The sequence below is a fragment of the Pristiophorus japonicus genome, chromosome 10 (genome assembly GCF_044704955.1).
Source record: "Pristiophorus japonicus isolate sPriJap1 chromosome 10, sPriJap1.hap1, whole genome shotgun sequence".
Lineage (NCBI taxonomy): Eukaryota > Metazoa > Chordata > Chondrichthyes > Pristiophoridae > Pristiophorus > Pristiophorus japonicus.
In genome coordinates, this window is record NC_091986.1 from 126047441 (window position 1) to 126073792 (window position 26352).

Sequence of the window (26352 nt, forward strand, 5' to 3'; positions counted from 1 at the left end):
ATCAATAGTTCCGCAGGCGGGACCCCAGTGAGTGTGTGTGGCCTTGTCCTGTAACTGAGCAGTATGCGTGACAGGCATGTCTGCAAGGAACCGTGAGTTACGCGTTTCAGGCTCCGCTTGACGGTTTGAACTGCCCGCTCCGCTTGGCCATTGGACGCGGGTTTGAACGGGGCTGACCTCACATGTTTTAAGCTGTTGCGTTTCATGAACTCTTGAAACTCCAGGCTCGTGAAACACGGTCCGTTATCACTGACAACGATGTCTGGCAGACCATGTGTGGCAAACATGGCTCTCAGGTTCTCAATGGTGGCAGTGGAAGTACTGGATGACATGATCACACATTCTATCCATTTGGAGTATGCATCCACCACCACAAAAACATTTTACTGAGGAAGGGACCCGCAAAGTCGATGTGGATTTTAGACCATGGTTTGGATGGCCATGACCACAGACTGAACGGAGCTTCCTTTGGGGCATTGCTTAACTGCATGCAAGTGTTGCACTGATGCACACATGACTCTTAAGTCCAAATCAATGCCAGGCCAGCAAACACGGGACCTGGCGATGGCCTTCATCATGACAATACCGGGATGCGTACTATTTAACTCCCATACAAATCTCGCCCTGCCTTTCTTGGCCATTACAACATGATTACCCACAGTAAACAGTCGGACTGGATGGAAAGCTCATCTTTGCGACGGCTATACAGTTTGGTTTCATCACCCATTTCCTTGGGGATGGTCGACCAGTCACCGTTAAGAACAGAACGTTTTACAACCGATAGGGTCCGATCCTGGCTGGTCCAGGTCTTAACTTATTGAGCAGTGACAGGCGACCCTTCACTCTCAAAGGCATCCATGACCATGAGTAGCTCTGCGGGCATTGGCGTTTCCACCTCCGGTATGGGCAACGGTAACCGGCTCAATGCATCAGCGCAGTTGTCGGTGCCTGGCCTATGGCGAATGACATAATCATCGGCAGATAATGTCAGCGCCCACCTCTGGATGTGGGACGACGCGTTGGTATTGATACCTTTGTGTTCCGAGAACAACGATATAAGCGGCTTGTGATCGGTTTCCAGCTCGAAGCGAAGCCCAAGCAGGTACTGGTGCATTTTTTTTAACCCATAAACACATGCTAAAGCCTCATTCTCGACCATGCCGTAGGCTCTTTCCGCCTTGGACAGGCTTCGAGACGCATATGCAACTGGTTGTTGTTTGCCTGACTCATTGGCTTGCTGGAGTACGCAGCCGACCCCATAGGACGATGCATCACAGATCAAAACTACACGCTTGCATGGGTCATACAGTACCAGTAGCTTGTGGGAACACAACAGATTTCTAGCCTTCTCAAAGGCTCTGTCTTGAAGTTCACCCCACACCCAGTCGTCTCCATTCCTGAGCAGCTTGTGCAATGCTCTAATGCTGTGCTCAATTTGGGTAAGAAGTTACCGAAGTAGTTGAGAAGATCCAGGAACGAACACAGCTCCATCACATTCTGGGGCCTGGGCGCATTTTTGATGGCCTCTGTTTTCACGTCTGTAGGTCTGATTCTGTCTGCAGCAATCTTTCGTCCAAGGAATTCGACCTCTGGTGCCATGAAAACGCACTTTGAACGTTTCAGCCTGAGTCCCACTTTGTCCAGACGACGCAAAACCTCTTCCAGATTGTGCAGGTGCTCGGCAGTGTCACGACCTGTGACTAGGATGTCATCTTGGAATACCACAGTCCTGGGGACGGATTTCAATAGGCTCTCCATGTTTCTCTGAAATATGGCTGCTGCCAAACAAATGCCAAAAGGGCACCTGTTGTAAATAAACAGTCCTTTGTGCGTGTTGATGCACGTAGATTTCTTTGATGATTCAACCAGTTCCTGTGTCATGTAGGCCGACATTAGATCCAATTTGGTGAACGATTTTCCCCCGGCTAGCATTGCAAACAGGTTATCAGCTTTTGGTAGCGGGTACTGATCTTGTTTCAAAACTCAGTTGATCGTGACCTTGTAGTCTCCTCAAATCCTGACTGTGCCGTCGCTCTTTAACACCGGAACAATGGGGCTGGCCCATTCATTCAATTCGACCGGTGAGATGACCTCCTCGCGTTGTAGCCTGTCCAATTCAAGCTCAACCTTTTCTCTCATCATGTGCGGGACCTCCCTGGCTTTGTGATGGATGGGCCTTGCGTCTGGGCCTAGGTGAATCTGCACCTTGGCTCCCTTGAAACTGCCAATTCCTGATTCAAACAGTGAGGGAAATTTGCTCAGCACTTGAGCACACAAATCATCATCCGCTGATGACAAAGCTTTGATATCATACCATTTCCATTTTATTTTCTCGAGCCAACTCCTGCCCGGGATAATCCACAACGGTAGATCATGAACCATTTCCTCATACAACACTCTTACTGCTGCACTACCGATCACTGGTATGAGCGCTTTGGTATAGGTACGCAACATCGCATTTATTGGACTCAGCTTGGGTCTCTCTGCCTTGGTCTCCCACCGCTTTTTGAAAGTCCTCTGGATCATTATCGATTGACTCGCAGCCGTGTCTAATTCCATGGATACCGGCAAGCTGTTTAATTTTACCTCCATCATTATCGGTTGGCTCTTTGTTAGTAATTTTACCTCCATCATTATAGTTTAGCTCTTTTTTAGGAATGTATATATGGTATACACTTTCTCCTTGGAGCTCTTAAATGCCTCGGGCTGCATCACCAGATCCACGCTGAATTGATCATTATCCACGAGGTGTGTCGCAGCTCACTTGCTCTGCTATGGACACGTCCACTGAAGATGCCCCGTCTTCACACACCCTCTGCATACATACTGCCTGAAGCAGCACTGATGGGGTCGGTGATTGCCCCCGCAACGCCAACATGTTGAGCTCAGATTTGCACCCAATGGCGGGCTTTGAGCGGCTCCCGTTCTCGCATACGCAGTCGAGTCGGCCCTCTGGCGAACTTTGAGCAGCTCCCGGTCTTGCAGACGCAATCGATTAGGCCCTGCCATCTGCAGCTCTGCCGGTCGTCGATACAATTTTGTACACAGTACTTGCCTTGGAGTTCCTGTTTTGTTGCGATATCTGCTTCGTGCTTTTCTGCGTGGACATGCAAGCCTGGGTGATGGTGATGACTTTGCTGAGGTCTAGCGTCTCCACAGCCAGCAGCTTACTTAAGATCGCTTCGTGGTCGACCTCGATCACAAAAATGTCACACAGCATGTCTTCCAACACAGGCTCAAATTGGCAAGGCCCTGCAAGATGTCTCAGGTCGGCAACAAATGCCGCTACGTCCTGGCCTTCTGGACGAACGTGCGTATAGAAGCGATATCTGGATATGAGGATTCCTTCCGTGGGTTTAAGATGTTCCTAAACTAGAGCACACAGTTCTTTGTAATCCTTTTCTGTAGGAAGAGTGGGTGAGAGCAGATTCTTGGTGAGTGCATAGATCGTGGGGCCACAGACGGTGAGAAGAACTGTCCTGCGCTTCTCTGCATCCTTGTCTGTGTTTAGGTCGTTTGCCATGAAATACTGGTCAAGACAATCCGTGAAATCTCCCCAATCCTCTTCCTCATTGAATCTCTCGAGAATTCCAACAATACTCGATCGTGCTGCGCTCGCCATACTTTTGCGTGGGTTCGTATTTGCCTCGTCGCCAGGTGTGGTGTATGAAATGATACAATGAACTCCGTACTGTGACTCAGTGACTAGGTGTAACCTGGTCAGTCTTTAATGGCTTCCAGAAGTGAAGATACAAAGGTGAAGTTCAGGTTATATACCGGGCCCAGCACGAGTGTACCTATGACTCTAAGACCTCCAACGGCACTGCCCCCTGTTCGTAGGCAGAACTTATGTACATATATTACAACAGTAATTCTGCAGCCATAGGCTTACAGAACTAATGGTAAATTAGCTGGCTGGATTACATGTTTGATTTGGCAGTAAAAAGGCATGGCAAAAATGATGATTAATGGGAAAAAACTGTATGGATGGCAGTGGCTTGTAACGTTCCGCAGGAGTTTACACTATTTATAAATGTTGTAGAGAATAATGATCTAAAAAAAGTGATGATAACAATAAGGCAGACCATGAGGAGATTTGTAGCATTCAAAGAGATCTGGACAAAGTAAGCAGATGCAGAAAGGAATATAGTGTGAATTTCGGGACATACAATTTTGATCGGCAATTAAAAAAGCATTGAAGCATTGGTGAAGATTCAGGGAAGAGCAACAAGATGGATGACGACCAAGGGTTTAAGTAATGAAGAAACTCTGAGCAGAATTTGAAAATATTGAAAGAAATTGTATCCACAGTATTTTAAAATAACGAGTGACATGGATATATTCAGATTATTTACACCCTGATTGCAAAATCAGAGGACAAAAATATGAAATGAACAAACCTGGCAAAGTTGAAAGATTAGAAGCCATTTTTTTCTCGAGGAGCAAAATGTTAATTCAACATCAAGTAATTCCATCAAAGAAGAGCTGGATAACAATCTCTTGAAAACTGGAATTGAAGATTATAAGGATAAATACAGATAATTAAATACACTACATTTCACAGTGATTCTGCTACTAAATCCATGGAGATGTCACCTCTAGAATTCTTTTAAAGTCTTATCTGTGATCTGTTGCCTCCCTTAGACATTAAATTGATGCTGTAATAAGACAAATTGTTTTTGGTCTATAGAGGGAAAGAAAGCTTTTCTCATTTCCTAATTTCTTATTACGTATGTGGTCAGAATTGTTTTTGGACAAATACATTTCCACTGAAATTATCAGATGAGCAGAATTTGTATTTTTTTTAATCCTGATGGTTTTTAATAGTTAATGCAGTGGTTTTCAAACATTTCTCTGTGTGGGAACCTTTAACAAATATCAACAAGCTCCACCTTGCGAACTTTGACAGATCGCAAGTTCCGGGTTTTCATGCATACGGAAAGCCGGAACTTGTGGGGCCATTCTGAGGGCTTACGATGGCGTATGCTGTGCTTATGCCATCATTGACCCCGCAAAATCCAGGCCAATGTATTTGAGGAGCTCTGCCAATCCCCTTATAGTTTGAAACCTTGTGGCTTAAGCAACAGAAGAAATTGCATACAGCATAAACCTAAACCCTTATTTGATAGCTTTATTGGACTATTCATTGTTTTTCTTTACCAGGTATAACTGTTGACAAATTTGGTCTGATATACTTTGTGGATGGAACCATGATTCGCCGGATTGATCAGAATGGAATCATCTCCTCTGTGATTGGTTCTAACGATTTAACATCAGCACGACCTCTTAGTTGTGATTCAGTGATGGATATTTCACAGGTAATATACTTGTCATACAGTATGATCTTGCCATGCAAATAACCCTCTTACAATTTCATTGTTTGTGGACAAGCTGAAGATAAATTATGGAAGTTAGTATTAGCTAAAAGATAAGTGGTGGGAATTTCCAGGTTCTCCCGATTGTCCACCATAACTTCGACTTAAACCCCAGAGAAATGGCGTAAATGGCTGTTTCCGTCAGTTTTCTGGGGTTACATCAATCTTGTGCCCCAATTCTACCCCAAGCTGTCCAGTGGCCAGAAACTCCTCCATGCATCATGCATTAAGTCATTGTCGGTACATGATTTTGGGCCTGGGGTTAGTGGAACAAATGGAGGACTGTCTAGCCATTAGTGATAATCTGAGTTTGAAGTGGTGATTTTTTGATAAGTTAATTTTAAGTAAACTTCTTGTCGGTCTTTAATCTAGTTTTAACCAGGAATGTGTTTGAGATAATAACTAAACACTTTTAAGTGGAAGTAATGTTTATGCACTTCCAAGTAATAGAAAGCATAGAAACCACTTTTGAGAGGAAATGACATCGGATATAACACTCAGAAACAGGCCTTTCGGCCCAACCAGTCCATGTCGGCATTTATGCACCACTCGAGCCTCCTCCTCATCTAACTCTGTCAGCATAACCCTCTGTTCCCTTCTTTCTCATATGCTTATCTAGACTCTGCTTAAATGCATCTATATTATTTGCCTCAACTACTCCCTGAGATAGTGAGTTCCACATTCTCACCACTCTCTGAGTAAAGAAGTTGCTTCTGAATTCCCTATTTAGAGCATCACAAATAGAAATGCTGGAATAATATTCACCGAAAAGAGATCCATACCAAGATTATAATTGTATGCTGTGTTTTATGTTTCTTGTCTTTTTATAACCTGCAATCAAATCAAATTCTTTTATAAAATATCTTAATTTAAATGTACAGTATTTTAGGAAATTAAACACTAATATTCATCATATGAACAGTAGCTGGGGTTAACTGTACTATTTTTAATTCATTGTCATATACCAGTGTTTCCTCTCTGGATGTACTCTGATCAAAGAATTACAAACATGTCTAATCAGTCTGGAGTAAGGGTTTAGTTAATTTACAAATATAGTGGTGTACTTCAGCACAGTCCAGCAGTAGGTACTGACTGTGAATTATATTTCAGCAGAAAGGAAATGGGGTCCAGTTTACATGATCTTGATGACTGCTGAAGTATCCTAAATGGTGCACTTTCCTACATTTATTGACTTCAGGAGTGAATCCCTTAAAATTCGTCAATAGACTTCACCATCAGCAAAGAAAAGTTTTTATCATTGATGCAGATCATTCTTAACTGACCAACAAAATTCATTGAGCACTGTTTTTTGAAGCAAATCACAGCACTGAAATGGTGTGTAAGCCTAACAAACTCTGCTCCGATTTGTTGCATTTGTCTCATCCTGGAGAGATTGTGTCAGTAGGTTTCTTTTATTGGAAACAGTGAGAGCACAAGAGGATGACAATTACATGGCACAATGTAGCTTTTCCATCTTCTCACCTTTCCTTTTTTTGCCAGAGGTGAATTTGGGCTTAGTTTACTAACCTTTTGTTTGCCCTTTAGCTCTAGTTTAATTCATAGGCCGTCCCTCGAACGAGGATGACTTGCTTCCACACCAAAAGGGATGAGTTTGCAGATGTTTCAATGAAGGACCCGATATTCCAGTCTGAACTCCAGGGGCAGAAGATGCCTGTGTGTGGATTTTTTTTAATGTGTGGTGACCATTGCACATCAGCCACCACACGGGCTTGACAGAGCTAGGCCTTTATCCAGTAGCAAGGGTTAACCAGGACGACTGGAGACCTGCTCTGCTGCACGGACCTAGTGCGCACACATATCGCAGTGTGGGCTGGCCCGTGCTGCCCCTGGGCCCTCGGCTCTTCTGGGCCCTGTACCCTCATTTGCTACGCCACGATCTCTCGCTGCTCCTCCGCCATAAATATTCGCCGCATCTCTGCCACAATCTCTCGTCGCTCCTCCGCCACAAAACATTCAGAATTTTAGAAATAGGTTAATGTAATGACTGCAGCTCCAATAACACAGTTGTCTGATTGCAAGATAGTTTTAAGATAAAAACAATTTAAATAACTCACTCTGATGTGACAGCTGGGGAAAATTAACCATAAAACCCTTTGGAGCATTGGATTTGGAGTTGCATTCCAAAAACGAGGCAGCTCCAAAATCTATTAGCAATCACCAAACTCAATTTCTTGTTTGCGACAGTGCCACTGGTACCTCAGGTCGTGCACAAGGGAACTAAAAACTGTTTTGACTCTATAGCTTCAAGGTTCATTTTGCATTGGTGACTATTCATTATACAATGTTCATTTATTTTTTATCAAACCTTCACTGTAATTTGCTACAATTAATCCAGTGGGCTAGGAAAGAGTCTGCCTCAGATCATCATCATAGATGGTCCCTCGAAGCGAGGATGACTTGCTTCCACGCCAAAAAGCGATGAGTTCACAGGTGTTTCAATGAAGGACCTAATATTCCAGGTTTCGAGCTACATGTTGAAGGGTGGAAGATGCCTGTGTGTGGATTTTTTTAACGTGTGGTGGCCGTTGCACACCAGCCACCACACGGGCTTGACAGAGCTAGGTCTTGGTCCAGTGGCAAGGATTACCCAAGACGACTGGAGATCTGCTCTGTTGCATGGACCTAATGCACACACATATCGCAGTGTGGGCTGGCCCGTGCTGCCCCTGGGCCCTCGCCTCTTCTGGGCCAGAACTCACGCCTCTCCTGGGCCCCGAACTCAGGTAGTATAGGAAGATTACATAGGTCATTCCAGCTCGGTGAGTTTTCCCAATGGCTGGCTGAGCCAGACTAGGAAGCTTCCAGGTACCTAATGGATCTCAGCAGGGGCAACTACAGTTGGCCTGAGTGCCCCCAAATTAGGGAGGGGAAAATCAGTCAGGGTTTCCAATCCTGAATGTTCACCAGACAGTTACCAGGACTCCGAGGCTGAAACAATGAGGAGAGATTACATAAACTAGGCTTGTATTCTCTGGATTATAGAAGGTTAAGGGGCGTTTTGTTTGAGGCTTTTAGGATTTTGAAAGGAAATGATCAGGTAGATAGAGAGAAACTTTTTCCACTGGTGGGGGGAGTCTAGGAAAAGGGGACAAAACCTTAGGCCATTCAGGAGAGAAGTTAGAAAACACTTCTTCATGCAAAGGGTGGTAGAAGTGTGGAACTCTCTACCACAAAAAGCTGTAGATGTTAGGGCTCAATTAATAATTTTAAATCCGAGATTGATTTTTGCTAGACAATGGTATAAAAGGACATGGAGCATAGGCAGTTGGGATGGAGTCAAGATGCAGACCAGCCACGATCTCACTGAATGGAGGAAAAGGCTCAAGGGGCCTACTCCTATTCCTAATCACTTACCATTCTTACTGGCTGGAAGTCGACTAGTTCAAACCCAGCTGTGGTGTACTCTACTGTTACGAACATAAGAAATAGGAGCAGCAGCAGGAGTATTCCACCCCTCGAGCCTGCCCTGCCACCCAGTAAGATCGTGGCTGATCCCTGACCCCAACATCACCTTCCTGCACTATCCCCATATCCCTTGGTTCCCTTAATACACAAAAATCTAACGATCTCAGCCTTGTATATGCTCAAAGACTGAGCAGCCATAGTCCTCTGGGGTAGAGAATTCAAAAGAGTCACTGCCCTTTGAGTGAAGAAATTTCTCCCCATCTCACTCCTAAATGGCTGACCCCTTATTCTAACCCCTTGATACACACTTTCATGGCTACTTGGACGAGGTACCAGGGAAGCAGCCAATGTCCATTAAATGGCACCATAACAAGGAGTCAAAAAAGGAGTCAATGGCTTCGAGGTGGGAAAGAGGGGGAGAAAAAAATGAAGCAAGAAAATTGCCCAAGAAAAAATAAATAAATCCTAGTGATTCAGCACCTCTCCAAGTGAGAAATAATTAGAAACAGGCAACGAAAGCAGTTGACAATTCCTGCACCATAGGGATTAGAGGTATGCAAGTTTGGAACAAAATTAAGTCACAATTTTACATAATTTACCGCAGAACGGGACAAATTGAAACCTCTTGTTTTTGATTAAATATTTTCGGATTTCAAGCATTTCTCCGCTATATCTTTTCGTAGCCGGCGACTTTATGCTAATAGGCAATTGCTGCAGGCCCTTAATCAATCAATCATATGTTAATATACTTTAAATAATTCCTCCCTTTGCAGGGAAGGCCAGCGGGATTTAAATGACTCCAAAGAATCTCCAGGAATAACTAATTTTCTAAATATAACATTGAAGGGAAGGAGTGAGGGAGAATGGAAGAAAGGAAAGTGAGCAAATAGCCCTGGATTTCACAGTGCAGCATGCAATCATTTCTCTATGTAATAGAAGCATGCCCAGTGTCCTACATGAACCTTATAATCCATCAACTGGGCTCTCTAAACTAGTACATTGGCCTGGATATTAACAGAGGTGGGTTGTGTAGCCGAGGGGAGGGGGTGGGGGGGGGGGGAGTTTCAGCTGGGAAACCTGGAGGTCCGAATTTTAATTCCACAGCATGCGCCTTTTCTCTATCGGGTTCCTCGCCGAAAAGTCAGCCTGATTTGACAGGTTTGCCATCCATTCGAGTAGGGAAAACTCCTGAGCAGACCACAGGAGCAGGTAGCTCTGATCCTCAATCTTTGTATGGGAGGGGTATCTGATGGGGGAGGAGATGGGAGGTATTTGATGGAGGAGGAGTTTGGGGGAACAGGGCTCCTCCTGACCAACAAGCAGTGCTGCAAAAGGCATTTTACCTTCTTCCCTAGGCTGTCCTCTCCTCCCTTCAGTTGCTGGGTTTCCCGAGGCCTGGGACACCCGACCGGCCACTGTTAAACCTGGAACGCAGGTTAAATCTGATGCTGCCAGTTTCATTAAAATATTTGAATTCCCAACCCGACTCCTGGGAACGGGTTGGCTGCCCATCCCTTGTTAAACCCGGAAGGTAGGTGGGTTGGGGTCAGGTTTCACATTTTTTTTAATTTTAACATCTGACCTGACCCAACCCACCCATTTTGGGTGTTAAATTTCAGCCCATTGTCTTCCAGCACACAAGACACTGCTATGCTGGTCCCTTACAATCATTTTTCATCAGAGCCATGTACCACAGGGTACTGAAGTACTGAATAAACAGTTGCAAGGACTTTGTGCTAAGATTGTTGTACCGCTTTTGCATTATTGCAGAATCTACATATAATGTTTGTTCTAATCAATGATCGGAAATGTTGAAGACCCAATGTACCTTCATTATGCATACCATTTTTTTGCGCTGACTTTACATCGTGTTTAAGATTTCCTCACAGTTGCTCATGCTCTTTACTTCGTAAGGTTCGACTAGAACGTAAATTCCTTTTGAGCCTCGAGGGTTAAAAGCTTCAAAGCTTTTTGTTAGGAACAGTGAATTTTTCTTGGCTCACATCATAATACAGTCAGTTCTGTTTAAGTGAACACTTGACAAATGAATAGCTCTGCTGAGTAAATAGAATATGAAAACTCAGTCCTTTTTTATTTACAGCCCAAAATATTTCCTCCTGATTTCCTTCCAATTCTCCTCAATCAAACTGTTCGCTATTTTCTTTGATTGTTGCAGTTACAAAACATTTGACTTTCAAACAAAATGCAGTCGACTAAAACTAAGTTGTTGCAGTTTGTTAATCCTCTACAAGTGCCTACCTCACATAGCAGCTAGGTTTGCCAACCTCAAGGATTGTCCTGCACCTTCTAGGAATTTAAGATTAATCTCCTGGATGGTGTTGCGAGCAACCTGGGGAAAAATCATTGGGGCACTAAAAAAAATTGTGTTTTTTTCATTTTCTTTGAACACTTTCGTTTATTAGTTACAGGTTAAACGTCTGAAATCCGGAATCCTCGCGATTGAGTCCATGCTAGTTTTAGGGAATTTCCGGATTTCAAACAAAAAAATCAATAGTCTGAAATCCGAAATCCTCGGGTCCAAATCCGTGCCGGATTTCGAGTTTTGCCAGATTTCGGACCTCGCCGTGGACCAAATCCGTGCCGGATTTTGGGTTTTGCTGGATTTCAGATCTCGCCGCCCGCCAATCCTCCGCTGCTCGCCGCTTGACGAAATGTCTGGTTTTTGGAATTCCGGATTCGACGGTTGCAACTGTATTAAAAAATCGGAGATGAGAAAAAAAAGGCTGATTGGCCAGGTGGGGTGATTGGATGCAGGAGGTCATGTGATCCAACCAGAGCTGGAAACCCTACTAGTAGTCCAGATGCTATGAGGGTAATTTTAACTTAACTCGCCAGGTGGAAAATCCACGGGATCAGGTGGAACACCAGTTTTACATCCTGTCCGTTATTACTCTGCGTTGACTTCAATGGAAAGTAATATCGGACGGGTTTGGGCTATCAATCATTGCGGTATTTTTAAATTTCATTTCCTCATCGCCTGAGATCACTGATTCTTGCTGGGGTACCATGCCACAGGTGTGAGCCGCCTTCCTCTCCTGCACATTGCCTAAGTTCTTCATGAGGAATCTAGACAGTAAGGGTCCAAGTTTGCCCTCAGGGTTAGAATGGCACATCTCTGTGCGGTGCGCCGACTTTTTAGAACAGAAACGGTGCCTATTATTTACCTTGGTATTCTCCCCACAGTCTGGCCGATCCAGGCCCTTGGCGCAGCGCAGCAGAACGTGTGGAGGGCGGAGCCAGGTCCTGGCGCTGAAAACAGTGCGCGCTAGAGTGTGCGCGCGTGTGCAGTAGCTGCTCATCCCCGAGGCGGTATGGGAGTGGCTCGAAGCACGGCGCCCCAAGCCCTGGCCGAATGGGCAGCCAGGGTGAAGATCGACTCGGGCCTCCTTCCCTCCCCCCCCCCCGTTTAGCTCCTACTCCCGCTCCCCCCACTCCCTCCCTCCCATTTAGCTCCCGCTCCTTCCCCCCCCCTCCGCCCCCTCTCCTCTTCCCCCCCCCTCCTCTCCCCCCCACCCTTCCCCCTCCTCTCCCCCTCCCCCTCCTCTCCCCCCCTCCTCTCCCCCCCTCCTCTCCCCCCCTCCTCTCCCCCCCCTCCTCTCCCCCCCCTCCTCTCCCCCCCCTCCTCTCCCCCCCTCCTCTCCCCCCCTCCTCTCCCCCCCTCCTCTCCCCCCCTCCTCTCCCCCCCTCCTCTCCCCCCCTCCTCTCCCCCCCTCCTCTCCCCCCCTCCTCTCCCCCCCTCCTCTCTCCCCCGTCCTCTCCCCCCTCCTCTCCCCCTCTCTCCCTCTCCCCCCTCCTCTCCCTCCTCCCTCCCCCTCGCTCTCCCCCCTCCCTCCCTCCCCCCTCTCTCCCTCCCTCCCCCCTCTCTCCCTCCCTCCCCCCTTACTCTCCCTCGCTCCCTGTCCTCTTCCTCCCTCCTTCCTCCCCCTCCTCTGCTCCTCTTCCCCCCCCCCCCCCTCCTCCCCCTTGCTGTCAGAAACACAGAGACACTGACAGAGAGAGAGACACTACGGGGCGGGGGTGGGTGGAGGCATCCCAGCACGCTGTTGGAGGGCTCCCGGTGCTGCAGTCAGTGAGTAGAAACTTAATTTTTTATTTATTGATTTAAAAAAAAAATGTTTTTTGATTTTTGTTGGTTGATTTATTGATTTATTTATCATTTATTATTGATGATGGCTCTTTATTTGTAAAAGTGAAGTGTTTAATGTTTGTAAACCCCCCTTACCCCCGCCCCCATCTCTCATTCTCTATGCCTGATTTATAAGTGTAGGCAAGGTTTTTCTGAGCGTTCAAAAATCTACACTTACTCCATTCTAAGTTAGTTTGGAGTAAGTTTTCACTGCCTAAACTTGCAAAACAGGCGTAAGTGGCTGGACACGCCCCCTTTTGGGGAAAAAAAATCTGATCTACAATGAAACTATTCTAACTCACTTGAACTGGAGCAAATTAAATGCTGAGAATTGCAATTTCTAAGCTGCTCCATTCTAAACTAGTTGCTCCAAAAAAATAGGAGCAACTCAGGCCGAAACTTGAGCCCTAAATGTTGGCTGGTTATTTTCCATAGATGCTTCACAGACAAGCCTAATTCTAACAATTTATGTCAACATAATCACATTTCCCAGTCGGAGTCATTTAATAACAGGCAAGAGTGGGTATCCTGACTGATTTCCCACCCTCTCCTTCCTCCCGAGTCTGGGGACAGTGAGACCATTTGCAGCGCCCCAGTTGCCACTAGTTTGTTCCATGTTTGGCAATGTACTTTTCAATTGAGCTATTACAGGATTGTATTATGGAAGTTTTAGCAAAATATTATACACCTGGATCTAATTTTAAAGCCCTTTCAAATGTAATGTTTCTGACAAATTAAGGACATTCCACTTATTCCTCACCTTACGCAATTAGCAATGCGCTATACCTGACAATGAAAGTCACAAGGTTATGACAATGGCACTGAAAGGGTAAATAAAGTTACAACGAAAATGCAGCTTTTGTTAGTTGTATCTTGGTAAGCACACTGAAAACACTCAATTGTTGGCTATCTGCCATGTTAATTGGGGCAAGAATATTGTTTTATCATTTGGAAGAATAAAAAACCTTTCAGTTATATCTCAACGGTATTGTGAAACCATTGGCCATGTAATTTTAAAAAGGCAGCTTTGATAGGAAATGGGTTTTAAATAGTGAAAATTCACGAGTTATTTAAAAAGAAATTTGCTTCCTGATGTCAATGCAAGTGTTAGGGAAATTATACATATTGCATCATGATGTATGTACCTAATTTATTATGGTGTTATTTCGCAATTGTCAGGAAATTCATATCATCTCTACACAAATCCCATTCTTGAGCAGACAAAATCTTTTATTAAGGATATATCCGAGTGAGATTTTTAATTAATTCTATCTCAGAATTTCTCTTTCTCATTGAAGATTTTTCTTAAACAAATTTAAGGTGCTGGTGTCCAAGCCTGACTGAACTTTACAATTTCAGACCAATGGCGCTGACTGAAATACAGGTTCAGCGTCCGAGATCCGGAGTTCCAAAATTCGGAATGTTCCAGAATCCGGATACCGGGCCGATCCATGGTGGGGTCATCTGGAAACCGGGAAATGTTCTGAAATCCGGACCCCCCCCGCCTCGGTGGCCCGACTTCGCCCACCCCGGCCTCGCCCCGGCCCTCGGCAGCCTGACCGCGCCCTGGCCCGACCTCGGCGGCCCTACTTCGCCCCGGCCCTCGGCGGCCCAACCTTGTCCCGGCCCTATCTCGCCCCGGCCCTCGCTGGCCCTATCTCGCCCCGGCCCTCGGCGGCCCTATCTCGCCCTGGCCCTCGGTGGTCCGACCTCACCCCAGCCCTCAGCAGCCCTATCTCGACCTGGCCCTCGGTGGTCCGACCTCGCCCCAGCCCTCAGCAGCCCTATCTCGCCCTGGCCCTCGGTGGTCCGACCTCGCCCCAGCCCTCAGCAGCCCTACCTCACCCTGGCCCTCGGCGGCCCGACATTGCCCCAGCCCTACCTTGCTCCAGCCCTTGGCGGCCCGACCTCGCCCCAGCCCTACCTCGCCCCGGCCCTCGGCGGCCCGACCTTGCCCCAGCCCTACCTCGCTCCGGCCCTCGGCGGCCCGACCTTTTCCTGGCCCTCGGTGGTCCGACCTCACCCCAGCCCTCAGCAGCCCTATCTCGACCTGGCCCTCGGTGGTCCGACCTCGCCCCAGCCCTCAGCAGCCCTACCTCACCCTGGCCCTCGGCGGCCCGACATTGCCCCAGCCCTACCTTGCTCCAGCCCTTGGCGGCCCGACCTCGCCCCAGCCCTCAGCAGCCCTACCTCGCCTTGGCCCTCGGCGGCCCGACCTTGCCCCAGCCCTACCTCGCCCCGGCCCTCGGCGGCCCGACCTCGCCCCAGTCCTCAGCAGTCCTACCTCGCCCTGGCCCTCGGCGGCCCGACCTTGCCCCAGCCCTACCTCGCTCCGGCCCTCGGCGGCCCGACCTTTTCCCGGCCCTCGGTGGTCCGACCTCCGGCCTGACTTCGCCCGCCGCGATTTTGCCGCGACTTTGCCCACCCCGGCCCTCGGCGGCCTGATCACACCCCAGCCCCGGCTCCCCCCCTTCTACCCCCAGCCCCGGCTCCCTCCCTTCTACCCCCAGCCCCGGCTCCCTCCCTTTTCCCCCCGGCCCCGACTCCCCCCCTTCTCCCCTCTCTCCCCTCTCTCCCCCTTACCTCAGCTACCTCGAACCAGGCAAAGACGTTCCAAAATCCGGAAATACCCAGAATCCGGAACGGCCTCAGTCCCAAGGTTTTCGGATTTCGGACGCTCAACCTGTATTGCCTTAATATGTAAACTGCTTCAGGGTCTGTATCAGCCATGTACAATGTTGGCTCAAAATAATAGAAATTATTCAGCTGCCACGAGCTGTAGACTGCCAAAAGTAGAAGCATTTCAAGCTGTACCAGTGAATTCTATTGTTTAACAATGTAAAAGAATGGAAATTGGAGAATTTTGTGAAAGAATGGAGAACGTCAGCCTCCCTCATGCGTATGTTGTAGATTTTCACTGAGATGTTACCAAGATTATTAAAGATTACTATTATTATCGACACTGTTGACTATCCCGAAAGACAAAATGCTGCAGATTCTGGAAATCTAAAGTACAGGTATAACCAGAAAATGCTGGAAGTACTCAGCAGGTCAGGCAGCCTCTGGCCTGCTGAGTATTTCTAGCATTTCGTGTTTATATTTAAGTATTCCTGATGTTGGCTGGTATGAACCAGCATTGATGGTAACCTTGGCACCATGGAACTTTTGAGAAAGGGAGAAATCCAAGATTCACAATGGGGATGAAATTAAATTGTCTTTTCCTTTTCATAGATTCATGTCTTCATGGAAAAATCTTCAAGTGCTATTCTGCATTGGTGGTGGGAAGAGAGAGAGAAGAACCACGTTGCATTTTTGATCATGTCATGCATAAATGATACAATGATTTTCCAGTATAACTTATATAATTAGGTCTTGTGTTTGTTTTAAAAAAAAACAAGAAAGATTTGCTGAATAATTTCATCATTAACTCATTGCTTTAACGCAAGCATTATTAGGACCTTCATTACAAAGAATTGGTTAGTCGTACATCTCTGGAAGGAGAATGACAAATTTCAGCACCATCATATATATTACTGTCCTATTTCTCAGAATTATGTCAGATATTAATACCAGCTATTGATTTTGTAACATTCTGCCCTCAGGTACGTCTGGAATGGCCCACTGATCTGGCAGTGAATCCCATGGATAATTCCCTTTATGTACTGGACAACAATGTGGTACTTCAGATTTCAGAAAATCACCAAGTTCGCATTGTGGCTGGGCGCCCAATGCACTGCCAAGTGCCTGGAATTGATCATTTCCTGCTTAGCAAGGTGGCGGTGCACTCAACCCTGGAGTCAGCCAGTGCCATTTCTATTTCCCATAATGGAATCTTATATATAGCAGAAACAGACGAGAAGAAAATTAATCGCGTGCGCCAAGTCACAACAAATGGCGAAATATCGCTCGTCGCTGGAGCACCAACTGGTTGTGACTGCAAAAACGATGCCAACTGTGAATGTTACTCAGGTGATGATGGATATGCAAAGGATGCCAAACTAAATGCCCCCTCATCCTTGGCAATATGTCCTGAGGGGGAACTGTACATAGCAGATCTTGGGAACATCCGTATTAGGTTTGTTTGGAAAAACAGGCCATTCCTCAATTCTCAGAATCTCTACGAAGTTGCTTCAACCATTGATCAAGAACTGTATTTATTTACCCTCGATGGTAGCCATCTGTATACCCAGAGTCTCATCACTGGAGACTATCTTTATAATGTCACCTACACTGGGAATGGAGACATCAGCACAATCAAAGACAATAATGGGAACTTATTAAATATTCGACGGGATGCCACAGGAATGCCACTCTGGCTTGTAGTGCCAGATGGACAGGTTTACTGGCTGACTATTGGTACAAACAGTGCTTTGAAGAGTGTGTCTACCCAGGGACATGAACTGGCTATGATGACATATCATGGCAGTACTGGTCTCATGGCAACTAAAAGTAATGAAAATGGATGGACCAGCTTTTATGAGTAAATATATATATTTTATTTATATTTAATAGATATGTATTGGTGGGTATTTTCAATATATACTAATTTTGTTCAATCTATATAACATCAGAAAGTGGCAAAGGAGTCTATTTATCATTTAATTTCCCTTTACTAAGATTCTCCCTCTAATCAGCACACACAGGTGGGAGCCATTTCTCTGATCTCCTAAGCAAGCAACTCCACTGGAAATCTCACAGATTGTCATCCAGCCCAGTCTTGATGTCGCTCAGGAGACACATGAGCCAGGGAAAGTCAGTACCAGCACACTATGTGGCAGTATCGAGCTGGCGCTGAGATTTCCAGACATCATTGAGTTGGTATTTGAGGCTGACTTAGATGCTGATATGCAGAGTTCCTGTGATCATTGATGACTTAAACAACATTTCCACTGATATCTGTGGAGACCTGATGTGACTAGTTTTTGATATTAACCAGACTTTAATTCTTAACTTTCGTCTTGTAGTAAAACAGTTCCTAAATTTAAATCTGAATTTTCAGTGGGGATTTCCTTCATACAGTTCCAACCAATTCAGCTGGTGCGAAGAATGGCCTCTGTTTAAAAAAAGTTATTTTAAATAAACTTTTCAAACTAAGAAGCTGTAGGACCTGTTTAAAGATCTTGCAGAATCAAGAAATATAGTTTTCATTAAGCGATATTACAGCTGAGAAAGCAGCTAGTTAATAATGTCAAAGCGGGTAAAGATGACTGATCGCGTGCACTTTGATTTTGTAATTCCTATTTTTTTTATCAAATGATTAACGAGTTAATATTGGATCCATAAAATTACAATATGAAATGTTATCAGAAAGCAGCTGATCCAGCCCCACTGAAAATAGTCGAAACTCCTGACCTTTGAAGGTGGGGAAAGAATACAATAGAAAGAGAGAGGTGTAGGTGGTGATGATATGTTTTCTGAGTAATGTTTGAGTTTGTTGTTTAGATATTATCAACGAAGGATGAAGAAACAATATATTTACTAAATAATGAATTGCAGCACCTAACTTCTCATTATTTACCAATGAGTAACTTCTTGCTTCTTCTCACCTAATTAGCTTCAGAAGTCATGCTATCACCCTTGGGCTACCTCCTTTGCTCCACAGTGACTCTTGATTTACGCTGTACAGTTTTGGTCTCTGTATTTAAGGAAGGATATACTTGCATTGGAGGCTGTTCAGAGAAGGTTCATTAGGTTGATTCCAGAGATGAAGGGGTTGACTTATGAAGATAGGTTGAGTAGGTTGGGCTTATACACATTGGAATTCAGAAGAATGAGAGGTGATCTTATCGAAACATATAAGATAATGAGGGGGCTCGACAAGATGGATGCAGAGGGGATATTTCCACTCATAGAGGAAACTAAAACTGAGGGACAGAGGCCCCTATTATTGCCACGATTGTGCGCCGCTTTTTGGCATCCAAACGTTTTTTGGCGTGAAATACTCACTTTGCAGCTTTCGCCAATGTCTGGACAGTGGCACTGACCATGTGCGGCACTTAAAACATTTTTGCCACTGACACAAGTCAAAACGGGATCAGGCACCGTTTTTATGGACTTAACCGATTTTTTTCAGCGCGGCACACACTGCCCAAAATCCCTGCAAAAAAAAACATGTTAACTTAAGGAATAAACGCGGGCACGAGGACAGGAGCGAGGCAATAAAAATACACGATAAAATACCTTTTTTTTTTCATAGTGAACTCTTTTTGGAGCAAGGGAAGATGATGTCCGGGCTGAAAGGATTGCTCCCCCCTCTGCAATCCCGAGCCGAAAGGACTGCTTCCCACAGGCTGGACCCACTGCAATCCTGGGCCAAATGGCCCACCACTCAGTCCCGCTCCCCTTGCGAGTTGAAGTTTGGGAGCGGGAAGGCCATTGGGCCGGGAATTGCAGCGGGTCCAGCCGGTGGGAAGCAGTCCTTTCGGCCCGGGATTGCAGCCAACGGGTCCAGCCAGGGGTGGGGAGAGCAGGTGGAGTGGTGGCAGCAGATCCAGCTGCAGGGGGTGCGGTGGCCACAGTTCCAGCGGGGGGGTGAGGTCCTTTGTGGTCCTTTTGACAGCGGTGGGGTAGCAGTCCTTTTGGGGGAGCGGGCTTCAGCTTGCTTCAGTGTCTCTGGTTGCCCTGGCAACTTCAGCTGTTTGCGCATGCCCAGAGAGTTTTTAGCACAGACTTGAAGCTCTGCCCCCCCACCCCCAGACTAACTTCGGAGAGTGCTGCGCCAAATTCAAATATTTCAGGCATAAACATACACAAAAACATTGTACGTTAACATGTGCGGGCACCAAAAATCCAAGTGGAAAATAGGGTCCATAGTCTCAAAATAAGGGACTGCCCATTTAAAACTGAGATGTGGAGGAATTTCTTCTCTGAGGGTTGTAAATCCATGGGATTCTTTGCCCCAGAGAGCTGTGGATGCTGGGTCATTGAATATATTTAAGGTGGAGATAGATAGATTTTTGAGCAATAAGGGAATAATGGGTTATGGAGGGCAGGCAGGGAAGTGGAGCTGAGTCCATGATCAGATCAGCCATGATCTTATTAAATGGCAGAGCAGGCTCGAGGGGCCAGGTGGCCTACTCCTGTTCCTATTTCTTATGTTCTTATGCTGTTCAATTGAGGTTAAAGTTTAATTCAGTGTGGTCCTAATTGAAGTCTGTAAATGGACAAAGTGTTGTTTCACTGTGGGATAAAATGACATTCGGCATTGATTAAACATGGTTAATAAGTAGTACAAAAATTCAGTTTCAGGTTTTATGTTAATCAGTAGTGCAAAAATTGATTTCAAAAGGGATGAAAGAGTGCCCTGTTTTCCCACTCCACAAATTTAACACTGCTGCAATTGCAGGAGGCAGCATCTCTCCTTTAGTAAAACTTTTCTAATACGTTTCTTTCTATGTGGTTTTTTTTAAACTCTAAAAATGGTTGGGACAGCAATGTATTTTAATACAATGGGATAGAAATTTGTGCAAAAAACAGGCACAAGGTTGACAAATTTAGCAGCGGGGTGGTCTGTGCTCAATCTGTGCATGTGTCTGGGCCATTGTTACATTTGTTTGGCTAATTTTTAGTTGTTCCAGCAGCCGTCTAAAACAAGCATTAGGTCCCTTGCACATGTTGATTAGAGGCTTAATTTCTGTTGTCGGTCCCCTCTGGAATTATTTTTTAAGAAGAGCAGAACAGGTGGTGGGACTGACCTGCTCAGAATTCTTCAGAAAACGACCCAGACAAATTTCTACCCAATATCTTCATCACATCAGTGGGCATGTTTGTGTACTTATATTATGTCTCGCAAGAGGCTTTACCAGACAATTCTATTTCATAAAATTATAACTTTAATAATTTTAATTACATTTTAATTTAAATAACTCAACAAAGAAAGATAAAATGCAAAACGCAGGAAATCAAAATCCTTTCTACAATACCTGTCTTTTATTAATGGTTGTGGATTGAAATTAACAAAATATACGTAATTCAATTGAGCTGATGTTTTTTGCTGCAGTCTGTCAACGTACGGATATATACTTCTGGTTACAAATCATTTTGAAATGGAAGCATGTTCAAAATAGCAATGGATGCCATCAAAACTGCTTTGCTGGATAGTATTTCTTTTTTCAGCACGTTTTGGACTCTCTGGTTTTAATGTTATGCTCCCAGATATCGTCATAGACCCTCCTCTCAGAAACAGATGGTCATCGTTGGCGAAGCATTTGGTTAATTCACTGGGTGTGTCCTAAATGCTTCCTTTGAAAATCCTACACTGTTTAGTAACTTTAATAGAAACAAGGTGCAGGAGTAGGCCATTTGGCCCTTCGACCTTGCACCACCATTCAATATGATCATGGCTGATCATTCACCTCCGTACCCCATTCCTGCTTTCTCTCCATACCCCTTGATCCCTTTAGCCATAAGGGCCACATCCAACTGCCTTTTTGAATATATCTAACGAACTGGCCTCAACAACTTTCTGTGGTAGAGAATTCCACATGCTTACAACTCTCTGAGTGAAGAAGTTTCTCCTCATCTTGGTCCTCAATGGCTAACCCCTTATCCTTAGAATGTGACCCCTGGTTCTGGACTTCCCCAACATCAGGAACATTCTTCCTGCATCTAACCTGTCCAGTCCTGTCAGAATTTTATATGTTTCTATGAGATCCCCTCTCATTCTTCTAAATTCCAGTGAATATAAGCCGAGTTGATCCAGTCTTTCTTCATATGTCAGTCCTGCCATCCCGGGAATGAGTCTGATGAACCTTCGCTGCACTCCCTCAATAGCAAGAATGTCTTTCCTCAGATTAGGGACCAAAACTGTACACACTATTCAAGGTGTGGCCTCACCAAGGTGCTGTACAACTGTCGTAAGACCTCTTTGCTCCGATACACAAATCCTCTCGCTATGAAGGCCAACATGCCATTTGCCTTCTTCACCGCCTGCTGTACCTGTATGCCAATTTTCAATGACTGATGTACCATGACACCCAGATCTCATTGCACCTCCCCTTTTACTAATCTGTCACCATTCAGATAATAATCTGCCTTCCTGTTTTTACCACCAAAGTGGATAACCTCACATTTATCTACATTATTCCACATCTGCCATGCATTTGCCCACTCACCTAACCTGTCCAAGTCACCCTGCAGCCTCTTAGCATCCTCCTCACAGCTCACACTGCCACCCAGCTTAGTGTCATCTGCAAACTTATTACATATTACATTCAATTCCTTTGTCTAAATCATTAATGTATATTGTAAAGAGCTGGGGTCACAGCACTGAACCTTGCAGAACCCCACTAGTCACTGCCTGTTTATTCCTACTCTTTGCTTCCTGTCTGCCAACCAGTTCTCTATCCACGATACAATACCATGTGCTTTAATTTTGCACACTAATCTCTCATGTGGGACCTTGTCAAAAGCCTTTTGAAAGTCTAAATACACCACATCCACTGGCTCCCCCTTGTCCACTCTACTAGTTACATCCTCAAAAAAATTCTAGAAGATTTGTCGAGCATGATTTCCCTTTCATAAATCCATACTGACTTGGACCAATCCTGTCACTGCTTTCCAAATGTGTTGCTATTACAGCTTTAATAACTGATTCCAACATTTTCCCCACCACCAGAGCCTGACCACTCTATAATTCCCCATTTTCTCTCTCCCTCATTTTTTAAAAAGTGGGTTTATATTAGCTACCCTCCAGTCCAAAGGAACTGATCCAGAGTCTATAGAATGTTGGAAAATGACTACCAATGCATTCACTATTTCTAGGGCCACTTCCTTAAGTACTCTGGGATGCAGACTATCAGGCCCTGGGGATTTATCGGCCTTCAATCCCATCAATTACCCTAACACAATTTGCTGATGAATAAGTATTTCCTTTAGTTCCTCCTCCTCACTAGACCCTCGGTCCCCTAGTATTTCCGGAAAGTTATTTGTGTCTTCCTTAGTGAAGACAGAGCCAAAGTATTTGTTCAATTGTTCTGCCATTTCTTTGTTCCCCATTATAAATTCACCTGATTCTGTCTGTAAGGGAGTCTTCACTAATCTTTTTCTCTTCACATATCTGTAGAAGCTTTTGCAGTCAGTTTTTATGTTCCCTGCAAGCTTACTCTCATTTTCTATTTTCCCCCTCCTAATTAAACCCTTTGTCCTCCTCCGCTGAATTCTAAATTTCTCCCAGTCCTCAGGTTTGCTACTTTTTTTGGCCATTAATGATTTATTTGTGTGGTTTATTGATTTTGAGTTTCTCATGTGTAAGTTATCCTCAGTGTCAGCCGTGGCTCAGTGGATAGTACACTCCCCTCTGAGTCAGAACATTGTGGGTTCAAGTCCCACTCCAAGGACTTGAGCACATAAATCTAGGTTGACACCCCAGTGCAGTGCTCAGGGAGTGCTGCACTGTTGGAGGTGCCATCTTTCGGATGAGACATTAAACCGAGGCCCCGTCTGCTCTCTCAGGTGGACGTAAGAGATCCTATGATACTATTTTGAAGAAGAGCATGGCAGTGTCCTGGCCAATATTTATCCCTCAAATCAACACAACAGAAACAGATTATCTGGTCATTGTCACATTGCTGTTTGTGAGAGCTTGCTTGTGCGCAAATTGGCTGCCGCGTTTCCCACATTACAGCAGTACACTCCATACGTACTTCATTGGCTGTAAAGCACTTTGAGGCATCCAGTGGTCGTGAAATGCACTATATAAATCCAAGTCATTTATTTATTTATTTTCCACATTGGGTTTCTAATTATTGATTGTAGCCTCAGAATAAATTCATCCTACTGTCATGGTTCTTGTGATGCTGAACAAAAGAGTTCCAACAGAACTGTCCAGTAAAAACTGGAAATCCTGTTGGAGAAATTGTACATTGCATAAGATTGTTGGTTGCAATATAAAAACTCAAGCATTTTCAGTCAAAGAAAATATACAAAATATAAACACAATTTCTTTCCACCTAGGTATGATAGTTATGGCCGTCTGATCAATGCAACTTTTCCCACTGGCCGCATCAACAGTTTCCATGGTGATATTGACAACTCAGTTCGAGTACATGTTGAGACATCTAATAAGGATGATGTTACTATAACAACCAATCTGTCAGCAGCAGGTGCATTCTACACACTAGTCCAAGGTAAGTTCATTGACTATTATTAGCACTGTTAGCTTTTTCCTCCTATTATTTTTTTTCTCACTAATAATTACACCAAGGTTTCATATTATTCTACCTGCAATGGTCATGTAGTACATTTATTTGCCTATTGACAGGTCTCCCATTGTATTATTCAGATAAGTTAGAGAACATGCACCATCTTATAAAGGCAAGAGGATAATTTTAACTATCAGCGATGCTGTAAAAGGGGAGATGTCAGATTGGCTGGCCATTATACACTCTGCCTGGTTTTGCTTCCTATTGAAGTCAATGAAAAGGAAAATCAACCAGGATGTATAATGGGCGGCTAATATCAGATATTATCAATTTTATACCAATGCCAAAAATCAGAGTTACCCACAAGAACATTATATTGTTATTATTTAATAGCAGTAAAAAAAAACTGATTCAAATCCAACCCAGACTGATGAGAGGAAAGTAGCCACAGTCTGCTGGCTGGCAGAGTCCTATGTGAAATCATTTTGAACAGTCTCATAATGGGCATGGGCCTTGACAACAAAATTGTTGCTAATTCGACACTAGCTGGCAAGGGCCCTGAGGAGTTCTATTCTGCACCTGACAACGCTATACCTGATCCGGTTGCGTTCCATTCCCAGCATTAATATACTAATATCACTAACCTTGATAAGCACAGGGATCGGTTTTTGCCAGGTTGCCATCTAGGGACTGGAGAAGGAATATCAACTTAGGGAGCCCCACGGTCACCGCATCCCCATCCCATCATTTGCCTTGTAATTTCCTTATATAGGGAAGTTGTGCCCTGTATAAGACAATATAGAAACTCTCAGAAATGGTGGAGACTTGATGTAATCAGGATCCCCGCATTTCCTTGAGGGTTCCACCAGTCTCCCACAAAAGATATGATGGGAGTGATAGAACTCCCTGGAATTTCAGAGCCATTGTGTTTTTGTTCTTCTACTTTGAAGACACATTCCTGATTTTTTTTTTTCCTGCTATCTTTCTTTGCTGATGAGGCGTGACTACAAACTTGAGAGGGAAAAGAAGATGAACCAGCCCCAGGCCATTGCCCGTGCTATTCGTTCTTATGATTAAACAAAGCACCCTGTATTTGACATTTGTCTACAGCACCATGGCTTAGATCAGAAAAGTGGTGAAGTATAGATTAAACCTGCATACAACCAACTCCATGAGTTTCCTCCTCTATCGCTCATTCTCTCTTGTCGCTTTTACTTTGCCTCCATCTCTCATGTTTTTGAAAAATATATCTTACAAAAGTATATATTTTTTAAATACAGGTAGCATTTAAGCTTAGCAGAGGCTCTATTTGAGTGCCATTTCATTTATGTGTGGGTTACATAAAGTTTTTGTAAGTTTCCAGGTTCCACACTCTGGTTGCTGAATTTTGGTGAGGAGAAAAAGAGCTTGCCTCCTTGAATTTTCAGACATCCTAATATAATTTGATTTGAATCGAGTCTCTGAATTTTTGCAGGTGCTTGTCTCTACTCGTTACATAAAACATATGTTTCCCCGTAGGCTCTTATCTCTCAACTACATGAGCATCAGATCATTTGCCAAAGTAAACAAACATGTTAAAATAGCAGTACTTGTATTGATTGTCTGCCTGATTTGAGATCCAACTGTTCACTTTTCCCAAACAATATTTGTAATATTTAGTAATGATAAAATGTTTGTTGATTTCTTTGTGTTCTTAGATCAAGTTCGAAATGGATATCACGTTGGTGCAGATGGTTCACTGAGGCTTATGCTAGCGAATGGCATGGAGGTTGCACTGCAAACAGAGCCACATCTCTTGGGTGGCACTGTAAATCCTACTGTTGGAAAGCGTAATGTTACTCTGCCCATTGAGAACGGCTTAAACTTAGTGGAATGGAGACAGCGGAAAGAGCAAGCCAGGGGCCAGATCACTGTATTTGGACGAAGGCTGAGGGTGAGTAAGACCTAGCAAAATGAAGGTACATGGAATACAGAGCTTTCCAAAATTGTTCCCCCACCTTCCCCGTGATTATAATCTTGTTAACCCACATATGAACTCTGTTGGATATTGAGTTACTGTGCTAACCAACCTTTACAAATCATGAGATTATTTCAGATGAGGAAGGCCATTCCAGCTATTTTAATTCATCCACTCAAAGACCTTGCAGTGTACCAGTGTAGCATCTAATTTTTTCCTGAATAATTCCAGGCTTTTTGCCTCCACCACTCTATCTGAAAGCTCATTCTATGTGCTGATCGTAAAATCAGAGAAATTTACAGTGCA

At 44.7% G+C, this 26352-nt stretch overlaps 1 protein-coding gene across 3 annotated transcripts in view; it reads left to right on the top strand.

Annotated features, from left to right (window-relative positions):
* The window catches only part of tenm4 (teneurin transmembrane protein 4), a 969538-nt gene that overhangs the window by 879105 nt on the left and 64081 nt on the right, over positions 1–26352 (top strand). For all 3 annotated transcript variants that reach the window (XM_070892063.1, XM_070892064.1, XM_070892065.1), the window contains 4 exons: positions 5164–5318; positions 16551–17428; positions 23902–24074; positions 25787–26022. In XM_070892063.1, coding sequence (XP_070748164.1) covers positions 5164–5318; positions 16551–17428; positions 23902–24074; positions 25787–26022 — 1442 coding nt within the window. The remainder of the gene's footprint in view (positions 1–5163; positions 5319–16550; positions 17429–23901; positions 24075–25786; positions 26023–26352) is intronic.